Here is a 13,669-nt window from a genome sequence, read left to right on the forward strand (position 1 = left end):
AAGTCTGTCTCCAATGACAGTTTCTTCAATAGGGTCATACCTTCTAATCCTTCCCCAACAGTTCCACCAAGTATTCCAAAATGTGAACCTATGGGGCACATTCTGGTTCAAACCACTGAATTAGCCTAAAAGAGTGGGATATCCATTCGGCTTTTGCGACAACAGCCTGAGTCTACTAGCTACATTTATTGTAGTCAACTTGTATAATGTGGCCATCCCCGTTTCTCCCTTCCTCCCACCCTCTTTTTTCCCTCCCTTTCTCCCTCTCTTCCTTCTTGGGTGTGTATTTTGATCCTCCTATCTGGGCCTCCACAACTTACACCCCTCCTTTTTTCTTCTTTCTTTTTCTTTCATCTTTTCTTTATCTTAAGAAAAACTTAAAGTCATTGTGGACATCTTTATAGTTCTCATTCCATGTTATCTAGGTAATGATTGGGTATCTCATTTTATATTTAAGCACAGACTTGGCCATACCAATCATTGATTAATTTTGTTCTTTTATGCAAATAGATACAAGTTAATTTTTTTCTAACAGTGCTGTTTTAAACTAAAAGTGATTACTTACATCCACATTCTGACTTAGGGTTTTTTTTTTTTTTTAATACCTTACGATGTGTCTGCAAATGGGAGTGAGGCATTCACAAGCTCCTGGTAGAAAGGCCTTACTTAATCAAATCCTTTGTGATTTGTATAACCCAAGACTACTGGTGAATTATAAGGAAAGCAAGTTTTTTAAAATATCAGTTTTCTAAATTAATTCTCTGTTTCAGACTATGAGGGATTATTTTAGGTAGCTTTTTAGGAAACACTGGAATGCACTGTTATAATATTCCCTGTCAAGGAAATGGATGTGATGAATTTGACAGGGCTGTTTGTGGAGTTCTGAATAGATGTTGGGTCCATCTTGGGATGATCTGCTGGGACTTAGCTTCCTGCAGCTGACTCTGGATATTGTTATATTTCTACTAGTTTTGGTCAAAATGTTCATCAGGAAGGCCCTGTGAACACATGCCAGTCAGGAACTGACAGATCACAAAGAATGAGCCTTAATGGGTCAAGTAATTTTCTGTGTTGTCCTGCAAAGCTCTGGTGTGTGAGCCATGGTATACCTGTAAACTTGTAACATTAGGTAGTAACAGGCACAGATGGCCAGTGCCATCTTTTGGATGTGGCGAGTTCAAAAGTCAGTCAAACAAGACTCGTGTTACTCATAGCTCAGCCTTGTGTTGCATTTTCCTGCTGTGGATTAGTTCCATGGGATGTCTGGATTTTTACAAGTCTGTATGTATCATGAAGGCCTGCCTGTTGGGGTTTCTTTCATGCCTAGTTCCCACAGTTTGTAAATCCCAAAGAAAATACACAGACATCTACATTAATCATAAACTGATTGGCCCATTAGCTTAGGTTTCTTATTAACTCTTATAACTTACAATTAGCCCATTATTCTAGTATATCTTAGCCACATGGCTCAGTACCTTTTTGGGCGGGGCAAGTTACATCTTGCTTCTTCGTAGTCTGGCCAGGACATGGGAAAGACCTTTCTTCTTCCCAGAATACTCCTGTTCTCATTGTCCTGCCTCTACTTCCTGTCTGGTTGTCCCACGTATACTTCCTGCCTGGTTACTGGCCAATCAGTAGCCAATCAGCATTTATTTAAAACATAATTGACAGAATACAGAATTGTCCTGCACCATCTGTAACATAGTTTGGATTTGCTAACATCTCTCTCCCAATGCGTTATCCATCTTGACCAGTTGTTTAGACCTTTGTGTCCTTAGGCCTTCATTGCTATGAGGGACAGTACTAGTACAAACAAGTGGATATTTTCTTCCTTTTCTTTTCTTTTTTCTTTTTTTGGTTTTTCTAGACAGGGTTTCTCTGTGGCTTTGGAGCCTGTCCTGGAACTAGCTCTTGTAGACCAGGCTGGCCTTGAACTCACAGAGATCCGTCTGCCTCTGCCTCCCGAGTGCTGGGATTAAAGGCATGCGCCACCACCGCCCAGCTTTCTTTTTCTTTTGAACAATTTTTATGTGCATATTCAATATCTTCTTTTTGAAAATGACTTCTTAGTTTGGTAAATTATATTTTACCAAAAAAATTGAACCATTTTAAATTTAACCATTTTAAAATGCTTATTTCTTTGGCATTCATTACATTCATTTAATGTATTCAACCCTGGCTTCTTTTCAAATATAGTTTCTGCTACAATCTACATGCAGGATTCTTCTATTTGTATGTGACACATAACCACTGATTTAGCAGCGTCAGAAAGAAGGGATGCCACCTCACTGTTTACTTGTCTGCAGTCCTCCCGTAGCCTATGTACCTCTTCTGTCTACTAAAGAGCTGCATTTCCTCATAGAGCTCGGGTTCACTTGAGTGTGCTCACTGGAAGGAATCAGCTGTTAGCACTATAGGACTGATAGCCCTACTTTCCTGATGGCCATAGCCAGGAACTAAGCTTGTACAGGACCCTTGTAATGACCACCAAAGGCTCTCTGTGTCTCTGCTGAGTTGATGATTACAGCTGCAGAATCCTTTCACCTTTGCTTTTTAAGGAGAATCCCCTCCTACTTAGAGTTTCTTCTCATATGTGAGAGCAAAGACATTTCCTGCGCACTGGGGTTAGATTCTGCTTCTGGCACGTTTGTTTTCGAAGTGTGCTTATGACTGTGAGAAGATGGGGGCCGAATTTTCTTTGTTGCCTGCCCATAGTTTCTTATAACTCATTACTATGCTGCTTGTCTTGAAAAATGGTAGCCAATCTATTGAAGAAAACGCTGGGACTAAAGCTTCGTCCCCTTGCCATTACTGTCCTCTCTGACTCTATTGCAATCTTCGTATGTTCACTTGTCATAAAGGGAGTGCACGTCTCCACAGCTTTGCACCTTGCTCCCAGCTTATTGCTGCAGGCTGCTCTAATTTCCATTTGCCACATGGAAAGATGTCAGGCATTGGGAGGCATGCAGACATCGCAGGAATACGAGTGTGAGCCCTTTGGAATTTTACTGAATTTCAATTGATTTATAGATTCCGGATTTTATCTTGTATTTTATATAATTTTCCTTTGTTTTGTTTACCGCCCAGCAGTGTAAGCTGCAGAGACGTAAGGGTCGAGGATCAAAGGGTTAGGATTTTGCAGGTGACAGTTCCCATGTGGGGTCTGTCATGGTGTGTTGGTTACTATTATGGTTGTAGTGCGGAGTCCCTAGAAGGAAGGGATACTAGAGAAGCTAGATGACATTTGATTGGTCAGCTGCCTGGAGATGTTTGGACAGCCCAAAGGATTTTTTGTTCTTGTTTTGGTGGTATTCTGTTTTTCAGACAGGGCTGAAAAACAACCCTGGCTGGCCTGGAACTCACAGAAGTCATCTGCTTCTGCCTCTCTAGTGCTGGGCTTAAAGGTGTGTGACACCTTTAATTAACTGCATGCAGCACCGTGCAGAATTGGTCCAGCAACCGTGAGTCTCTTTTCTGGTAGTGAGGCCCTCAGCTTCTGCCAACAGACAGGAACCCATCAGAGCTCCCTTCTTTCCTGCTCTTGCCTTCTCTCTGCAGCTTTGATGTTTCTGGGCCTGGTGCTGTGCTGGATTCCACTTCACTGAACGTCTGACCTGACAAGCAGATTGCAAAGAGGCTTCTTAAGAGCTTTTCTCTGCAGAGGAGACCTTATGGCCCTTGAAGGAGCCACTGCAGAAACTTCTGCCTCTGGAATGTGTCCACAGTGACCAGTTTTCCATTTCTCTTTTTCCCCCGCAGTTGTGCAGCGTGCTTCAGAGAACAGACTCATGGTGTCTCAGCTCTGTGTGTAGCTTTTCCCATGTGATCTGAGATACAAAGTGAGTTTGGGAGCTGCCTGGCTGACTCCTCCCCAATTCCTTCATGACTTTTCATTCTCCAGAACTGTGACAATACAGTAGCCACCAACTATACACAGACACAAAAATCAAAATATGAATGAATTGAGGACTTAGGTCTTGGAAACCTGGTCATGTTTAAATTGTTCAGCAGCTGCGCATGTATTACCATTACCATGGCTTTTAGTGTCTGCTTCTCGGGGGATTTAAGCTGAATTGACATAGGTGAGACTTGTCTGCTATGAGGCCCTTGGCAATTGGGTCAAACTTACAATTCTGCTTCCTGTAGGGATAACCTTCCCCTAAGAACAATTTGGTGGTGGTCTCGAGAAGACACACTAGTCCTAGGAGAGCTCCTTCAAGTTGTGTAAATTCTGCGTCCTAGTTTCTAACTGCTGCTGTGGCGAATTGTCATTCACTTAGCTTAAACTGCAGAAATTTATCATTCCGCTGTTGTCTAAATTAGATGTCTGTCTGCCCCAGGTCTTTTTAGATAAAGTCAGGGTGTGGTCTGGGTTGGTTTGCCTTGTGAAAGCTCAATGACAGAGTCTGCGTGTTTTGCTTCTGCCGATATTGACAGAATCAAGCCCTTTGGGGCTGTAGGTTTCCATCCTTACTTTTCATGGCTGCCAGCCAAGGGCCCTGACTTTTCCCAGCGTTGAACCCCTTGCACAAAGTCCCCATCCTCCATTTCCAGCTCCTGGGCAAGGCAGGCTGCGTTGCTTTCATGATTCAGATGCTGCTGTAGCTTCGGTCACATCTCTCTGATGCCAGAGAAGATTCTCCACTTAAAAGAAGTTCGCCAATTAAATTGGACTTGGTTGAATAATCTAGCTCCATCTCTCTATTTCAGGACAGTCCCTCTAATGGCATCTGAGAAGTCACTCTTGCCTTATAAGGTGGTACCGTAAGGCATGCGTATATACACACATGCTTTCATGTTAGTTCTTTTGTTTGTTACTAAGCAAAAATTTTTAAAACCGTACCTTATTTGAAGTGGGCAATCAACATCCTGCCCCCTTTATGTAAACATTATTAATTCACCTTCTGAGGAGACTGTACATCAGGAAAAACTGGGAATCATCAAAATGAATGAGAGAAATGAGGAGCTAAGGTTGGCATGGTACAGCAAACGTGTGACCTCATAGTCCCAGTTCAGAGAGTACTCAGAGTATCGTCAGGACACTTCTGAGTTGATTATGTGTATTTCATAGAGTAAAATGAGAGAACTTGTGCAGAAGTTATGTTTTAGTTGTGAAGATAAATCCTGCAGGAAGTTATCAGCTGTGGGTATTTCTGTGATGTGTTCCGCAGCTTCTCTACTCATTACAACACAGGTCGCTAGTTCTTCATTTTAATGGTGCTTCAGTAAAATCTTTTTTATGTTTTGCCTATTCATATATACATCATAGATTTCAATGCTTATTTAAAGTGTTCTCTGTAAAATACTTTGATATATAATTAAAGGCTAGATTATCTCATGTACGGCAGAGGTGCTACTCCTACTGCATGAGAAATGATAGTATAATTTTTGAGAATTAACTTGGCACTTATTTTTTTATCTTTCATTTTATTTACGTCATTAGCTAAGAAACCTTTCCAGTTTGGACCTCCGTCATATCACTGAACTGGACAATGAGACTGTGATGGAAATCGTCAGGAGGTGCAAAAACCTTAGCTCTCTGAACCTCTGTCTGAACTGGATCATCAATGACAGGTAACTACTGGAACATCGAGACATGTGTCCAGAGGAGAGCCGGGCAGATACGCTTATCATTGTGACAAGTCATGGCAGGAGCACGTATAGCGGGTTGCAGCTGTGTGTCTGAATTGCTGCACTAGAGAGTGGAGAAAAATCTAGACGCATGCGTTGATGCATTCGCTGCTTTAAGTGCTTCAGCACTGGCGTGTTTGGACAGATACAACAGTGGTTGTGTTAACTCATTTTTGTTGTTCATGAAGCATATATTGTCTTTTTTAAGGTCTTGAGAGTTTTGTGTTGTTTGTTATGGTTTACCTTACCCATGATTCTGAGGAATTACCTCAAACATTTGAGCATTTGACCTCTTCTCGATGATGATTGCATTTCTTACAACTTATATTTTTTCCTTCCTTCCTTCCTTCCTTCCTTCCTTCCTTCCTTCCTTCCTTCCTTCCTTCCTTCCTTCCTTCCTTCCGTTCTTTCCGGGTTTCCTTTTGTTTGTTTGTTTCTTTTTTCTAGACAGGGTTTCTCTCTGTCTAGATAACCTTTGCTATCCTGGAACTTAATTTGTAGTTGAAACAAGCCTCAAACTCACAGAGATCCCTCTGCCTCTTGAGTGCTGGGATTAAAGGTGCGCTCCACTATCGCCTGGCTTACAATTTACATTTCTTATAAATGTAAGTTGTTTTAAATTGAATCATGTGATTAGCAATTTAATACACAATATACAATTTGTAAGATGGGAAATCTTTTCTTTTAAATAACTGTAAGCCCATTTTTCTCATAAAATATCACATTGATAAAGCATACCTCTTGCAAGTAGACTTTGATAATGCAGACAAGTGTGTGATGGACCCACCCATGCTGAGGAGGCAGGCGTGTGAGTACAGGCATGAGACTGGAGCCTGGTCCCACCACCCACCAGCTTTTTAGAACAGGTGGGATTTTGTTGTTGTTGTTTTGTTTTTGTTTGGTTGTTATTTGAGACATAAATCTTTGTAGCAAGATAGGCCATTACAGAAAATTTGCTTTTAGAAAAAAATACATTCTGTTCCATCTAAAATTGGTGACTATTTATATAGAAACGTTTTACAAGTTGGAGAAATAATGTCTCGTTTAATAATTCTTTAAAATTAAGTCTTTTCTGTAGTTGGTTTTTCTTTACTCTTTTTGGCTCCTTGTTCTTAGCTCTTTGGGGACCCAGCACCCAGCTCCCAAATAATCACACCGAATCTTATTATTTACAAATGCCCAGCCTTAACTTGGCTTATTTCTAGCCAGCTTTCCTTGAATTATCCTGTCTACTTTTTGCTTCTGGGCCTTTACCTTTTTTTATTTCTGTATTTTTTTCTCTACTTCCTACTCTGTGGTTTACTTGTGTAGTTGGGTGACTGATCGCAAAAGCCTTCCTTTCTTTCTCCTCTTTTTTTTTTTTTTTTTTTTTTTTTTTTGCTCCTAGATCTTCTCCCAGATTTCTCCTCTTGTATATTCTCTCTGCCTGCCAACCCTGCCTATTCTTTCTCCTGACTTGTTATTGGCCATTGAGCTCTTTATTAAATCAATCAATTGTTCTAAACGGTTTAAGTAACACAGCTTCCAAGAGTTAAACAAACGCAACATAAAAAAAATGGAACATATTTTTGCATCATTAAACAAATGTTCCACAGCATAAACAAATTAACACAGATTAAAATAATATTCTACAACACTATCCTCTTATTTTTAGTTTCTTTTTATCCTTTAAAATAAAGTGATATAGATTCCATTTCCCAATTATAGCAAGTTATAATAATTTTAGATTGCCCTAAATTATTCTTTTAAGTTATATGATAGTCTTCATATGATTTTTAATAAAATTTTTGTAGTAATTTTTCTATCATTTATTTGTTATTTAAAAGTTTTTACTGATACATAAAAGTTACAATTAAATATATTTATTGGGTCTTCTGTAAAGCTTTAATGTATATTTAAATCATGTAATGTTTAAATAAGGGTAAGTAAATCTGTCTCCTATAGCATTTATCATTTTTTTTTAAAAGGCAAAACTGCAACATCCACACTCTGTTCTTCTTGCCTTTTAAAAATACCACAGTACAGTACCGCTGTCTACCATCAGAGCCTTGAGCGTCTGACTTTTAAAAATACCACAGTACAGTACTGCTGTCTACCATCAGAGCCTTGAGCGTCTGACTTTTGTGTAAAATACCACAGTACAGTACCGCTGTCTACCATCAGAGCCTTGAGCGTCTGACTTTTGTGTAAAATACCACAGTACAGTACCGCTGTCTACCATCAGAGCCTTGAGCGTCTGACTTTTGTGTAATTTATGGCCAGCTACATTGGTCCTCTTAATTTCTAGAAGGCAAATTTTTGCATTTTTCTCTAATGATGGAGAGCATGCAACCCTTGTCTTTCTTGCTTGGCTTACTTTACTTAACATGATGTCCAGTTCTATCCATGTTGTCCTATGACAGGATTTCAAAGGCAAAGTGAGGTTCATTTCAGTTCCTTCTCTATGAGAGGTCACTAACCTATGTCATTATGCTGATTAAGTAGTCTATCACTGACCAATATCCCCAGCCCTTTTTGCGGGCAATGTGGGGGTGGGGCAAGGGAGTGATTAGTATATCACTGTAAAAATGTATTGTTTTTTAAAAGCTTAAAGATTTTTTTTCTATTCATGGGTTGATGGATACAGAGATTGCTTCCTTTCTTGATTATAACAAACATGTTGAGCACAGTGCGCTTTTCTTTCCTGGTTTCTTTGGACGAGTGTCCAGCAGTACATTCACGGGAGCCTGTGGTTGCCCCATTTGTAGGCTTGTCAGGAGCACCATACTGCTTGCCCTAATTGGTGTAATTATATTTCCACTATCCGTGCACAGAGATCCTATGTTTTCTGTGATTTTGCCAGAGATTATCTTTTCACTTTCTTTTTTCTTAGTAGTCCTTTTTACTAAGTGGTTAACATAGCGGGGTTATTTTGCTTCCCACTGAAGGAGAACTCTCAGTCCTGCTCACTGCAAAGATTACAGGCATAGCTCACCAGGCTATTTGGGTTTTGTTGTTGAGTTACATGTACTTGGGTTCCTTCTCTGTTGTGACATACAGTTTTTGAGTGCTTTCTCCAAGTCTATGAATTTCTTTTCACTTTGATGTTTCCTTTGCTGTGTGGAACGCTTTAGTTGGACGTGATTTTCTTGGTCACTCTTTGCTTGCGTTTCCTGCACTTTTGGAGTCTACCCAAACACCTCCCTAGAGCAGCATCCAGCATCATAAAGCCCCTTTTCTTTTTTTTTTTTTTTTTTTTTTTTTTTTTTTTTTTTTTTTTTTTTTGGTTTTCGAGACAGGGTTTCTCTGTAGCTTTTTTATAGAGCGTGTCCTGGAACTAGCTCTTGTAGACCAGGCTGGCTTCGAACTCACAGAGATCCGCCTGCCTCTGCCTCCCGAGTGCTGGGATTAAAGGCGTGCGCCACCACCGCCTGGCTTCCCTTTTCATTTTCTTATTGCTGTTTCACAGGTTTGGTTTTTTTTTTTCCTTTTACATCTTTACGTAGTCAAATTTCTCCTAAAGTGTATTTAATTTTTTTCAAATTTTCTTTAAAAAAATCTAATGGCCTTTTAAAGAATTACAAAGAGTCAAATAATTTTAAATGTATTTGTTGTTTCTGATAATATTTACTTTACAAAGTAGGCTAAATATTTAAAGAAAATTGAGTGATATCAATTTAAAAGTTAAAGTGTCTCCATTATCAATATCCTAATTTGCAGACAATTTAATAACAACATACTCTATAATAACTTTTCATGACAAGTAATAAAATAAAATATATAATCATCTTGTGTTTCTATCTGTTTAATATTTAGAGAAGATTCTTAGCAATATATTGAATTAAAAGAAAGAGCAGTCATTCTGCAGCAATGTGATTATTCCACAGTTATCTGTTAACATGACCAAGGCGTCATATAAATCAAGAGAATCAATAATCAGAGAATGCTGTAACTCATAAATACTATGAAATCTGTGAATTATATGTGAATTATCTGCTAAGTGAACACTTTACATAGGTTTGCTCAGGGATCTTAAACTTCTAGCTCTTCAAATACTTTGCCCAAACTGGGGGAGTTATGTGGGAAAATAAGCAGCCTTTACTGCGCTTTTTCTTCCTTTGTCGGGCTTTATGGGTACAACTTCTTGCTCCCTATCTCTTTTTTTTTGTACTTATCTGTAATGGTTATTTAGTGTTTGATTCTAAATATAATAAGTACCGTGGAGATTTATTTCCAAGGAATGAAAGTGTATTTTTATGTTTTTAATGGAAAAGTTTGGATTAATTGAGAAAACATGCATTTTAATGAGCCGAGCAATAGAGTTACAAGGATCAGACTCTTTTAGTTTTAATTATACTACTTGCACTTATCCTGTGTACTGTAATAGAAGTTTCAGACATTAAAACCCACTTTGCAATATCATCTAAATTACTCATCTCATTGTTCTTGCCATACTGTATTACTAAGCTAAGTAATATTTGTAATTATATTGGTATAAATCTAGGACTTCCCATCATACTTAATTATGATTTCAGCACTTAGCTGAGTGGGGTAGTAACCTTTCATAGCGAGAGCACTGGAATGCACGAATGCATTTAGCCGATCAGTTAGCTTCTGTTTTACATTTGTTCATTCTTACTATACTTTAGTAAATCAGGAAGCAGTGCTAAGTACTTGGTGCTGTGTCTCAAAAAATGGGGCACTGAGCTTGTTCTGCTGTAAGGGTCATCCATCTCTTTAGGCGATGTACGACTTCACATTAATAATGAGTTCGATAAGAATAGAGTGCAGGAATGTAACTTTTATTGCACAGGTAATTGACAGACACTTTACATGCGTTCTCATTTAAGCCTCTCAACATCTTTCATTCAAGGAAAGGCCAAATTATTCCTATTAAATTTAGATCATTTGTTGGATTTATTTATTTTTTTGCTTTTAGATGAATGTGTTTTCTATAATTGTTACTATGAAAACTGTATGAGGACAAACAAGAAAATGTTTATGGATCATCAATTAGTTTTCTGTTTCATAGATGGAACTAATCCATTATTAGTATATGGAAAATTCTTATATTTATGATTTTTGGTAAGAACTCATTATTTTCTTTGGTTTAGAACAGTGGTTCTCAAACTGTGAGTCGTTATCCATTTGGGGATCACATATCAGTTATCTTGAATATCAAATATTCACAATTCATAACAGTAAATAGCAGTTATCAAGTAACAACAAAATAATGCAATGATTGGGGTCACTGCAGCTTGAAGAACTGTATTAAAAGGGGTTATAGCATTAGGAAGGTTGAGAGCCACTAGTTTAGAGCCTTAGATATTATTTATATATTTGTACATGAAAACCCTATTGCTATTTCAAGGCAGTCCTGGGTTAATAAACTTCAGTGGTCTTAGTTTTTCTACATTTAAAGTTCTTGTCTGAGATTTTTTTTTAAAGGCAAACATTTAAAATTGTATAATGATTTAACACTGTTCTTGTATTGATCCTTGTATCTGGTTGCTTTTTGTTGTTTGTTGTTTGGTTGGGTTTTTGTGTTGGTAGAATTAAATCTGCGGTTTTACAGGTGCTGTATTAAAGTCTTGCCACTGAGCCACATCCCAGCGCTTACAGTATGGCATTATGGAGTCTTGAAATTGATCTGTGTGACTAAGACATGCTGTTCTCTTTCCTTGCTGTTTCCTAAAAGTGCTTTTTGCATTGAACAGATTGCACAGCATGATATTTCCTAGAAGTCAGAAGGATGGTCGAGTAGTTACTTGACATTTATCATTGCTGTTAAATACAAATACAATCCAGGTGTTCTATGAAAAGAGAATATGAACTACTTGTATCTGTGATTTAAATTAAACACCTGGTTATTATGTCTTCTCTATTCTTTCTGACTCCAAGCTTGTTGAAATATTTATCTGTATTTGATATAAATCTTTTGTTATTTTACATTCAGTTTGGTCTTTCCAGTTTTTTGTGTAACTGATGCAGAATCCAAAAGCTACACATTTAGGTATAAAAGGGTAATATATAAAAATTTGAATTGTTCTGAGATTCTTTGTAGCAATATGATTATAATATTTTGTAGATGGAAGTTTCTGTCCTGCACCTGCTCAATCCCAAAGCGATACACAGAGGCTTATATGAATTATAAATTGTTTGTTCTTTTAATTCAGGCCTATTATTAACTAACTCTTAAAACTTAAATTAACCCATAATTCTTGTCTACGTTTAACCATGTGGCTTGGTACCTTTTCTCAGTGAGGCATTCTCATCTTGCTTTTTCTGCATCTGGCTGGTGACTGCATCTCTGCCTTTCTTCTTCGCAGAATTCTCCTAGTCTGGTTGCTTTGCCTATACTTTCTGCCTGGCTACTGTCTAGTCAGTCTTTTATTAAACCAATATGTATGACAAACCTTTACAGTGTACAAGAATATTAAAAGGAATTGCCTTGATTTAAATTTTTAATGTCAAAAATGTAATTTTTCTATTTTAAATTTTTAACAGTGGTCCTAAAACAAGTTAGTTTCATTCTTGTGATCTATATCTTCATTATCAAATGACCCTTTGATTGGCAGCCCACTGTGTTGATGATGAAACAGTGTAAAGTAATAATGTGAGAGAAATGAAAGATTGTCTGGCAGCCACTAGCTAATGTTACAAAGGTACAGCAAAGCCAGGCTCAACCCTTGTGATAACAGATTACTCTCCATTCGGTAGCATGTCATGAAGGGATGTCTATGTAGTTTATGGTTTTGGAGGTCGAAAGTCCAGTGGAGAATGGCGCATGTGCCTGACTCTTGTTCTTCTAGGAGTCCTGAGTTTGGCTCTCTACTTGTAATTCCAGCTTCAGAGGATCCAGTGTCTTGTGGGCACCTGCCCAAATGTAGTGAATATTTACATAGAGAGAGATATACATACACTTAGAATATTATTTAACTTTATAGAATCTTATATCATATATTACATCAATAGTTCTTTGAAAATCGATCCTAATAAATAAATTAGCAGTTAATACAGTTTATTGTTTTGCCTCGTTTAGTTCTTCCTTGTTTTTGTTGTCATTTCTGACATCAGGACGTTGCCCAACAGGTGGAAGACACAGAAGAAGACCTAATTCAGCTTTAATAGGTGAATTTTTGTTTCGTTAGCAGACTTCCAATTTTGGAAGTAAGCAGGGCTATTATAAAACTATTTATTGGATTATTGGCATAGACGGACTACTCTTCTAAACTATTTCCAGCTTCAAAGCTATGACTTACTTAGTTATTTTGGTGCTGGGATTAAACTCATTGTCTAATACATTCTGGGCATGTGCACTACCACTGAGTTACATCCTTTATTTACAGCCATTTTAGGTGGATTTTTGTTTGTTTGCTTGTTTGTTTTAGAGAATTCATAGGAATTGCTTAGATTTGATTCATTGTTCCTTTGCCATTAGCATTTTTTCTTTTTTCTCTCTTTTCTTCTCTCTCTTTTCTCCTACAGAAAACAACAAATCCCTTTGTAGTGCTTTTGAGTTTATTTGACTTAAAATTGTAGATTGACAGATGCAGCAGTGTACCTCTCGGTGACACTGACAGCACCCAGCTCATGTAAAACTCAATGAGCTTTATATAAAGATTTCTCTAACTCCCTTGATCATCTCTGGATGTTTATTCTGTATCTTCTTTCAAATTTCCGTTGATTCAATAAAAAGCAGTGGTATTTAGAATTAAAGTTCAGAGAGGATTTGAGCAGGTGTTGGTGATATAAAATATTTGCTGAGTGCCCATTGTGTTTTATTTTCAAGAATTGTTTTGTGAACATATGCTATATATTGTATTTATAAGTGCTCAAGGACTGAGGGGATAATCTACCATCTTCCAGTGAATGTCATGTCACAGTGGACTTAGACTTTTATTTCATTTCAATCCCCTAATATTACTTAATTCTCATAGAACCTGAGGTTTAAAGGTTGCCCAAGGGGACAGACCTAGCTAGCATAGTTGAATTTGAGCTTGAGACTATTTTACTTTCTATTAAAGTTAAGCATTTTGGAGGAGTAGATGCTTTTCTG

The 13,669-nt window shown here is 37.8% G+C and overlaps 1 protein-coding gene across 2 annotated transcripts in view; it reads left to right on the forward strand.

Annotated features, from left to right (window-relative positions):
- Nucleotides 1-13,669, forward strand: part of Fbxl17 (F-box and leucine rich repeat protein 17) — a 472,414-nt gene that overhangs the window by 175,763 nt on the left and 282,982 nt on the right. For both annotated transcript variants that reach the window (XM_038340435.1, XM_038340434.1), the window contains exon 6: nucleotides 5,444-5,574. In XM_038340435.1, the coding sequence (XP_038196363.1) occupies nucleotides 5,444-5,574 (131 nt within the window). The remainder of the gene's footprint in view (nucleotides 1-5,443; nucleotides 5,575-13,669) is intronic.

Source organism: Arvicola amphibius, chromosome 8 (assembly GCF_903992535.2).
Source record: "Arvicola amphibius chromosome 8, mArvAmp1.2, whole genome shotgun sequence".
NCBI lineage: Eukaryota > Metazoa > Chordata > Mammalia > Rodentia > Cricetidae > Arvicola > Arvicola amphibius.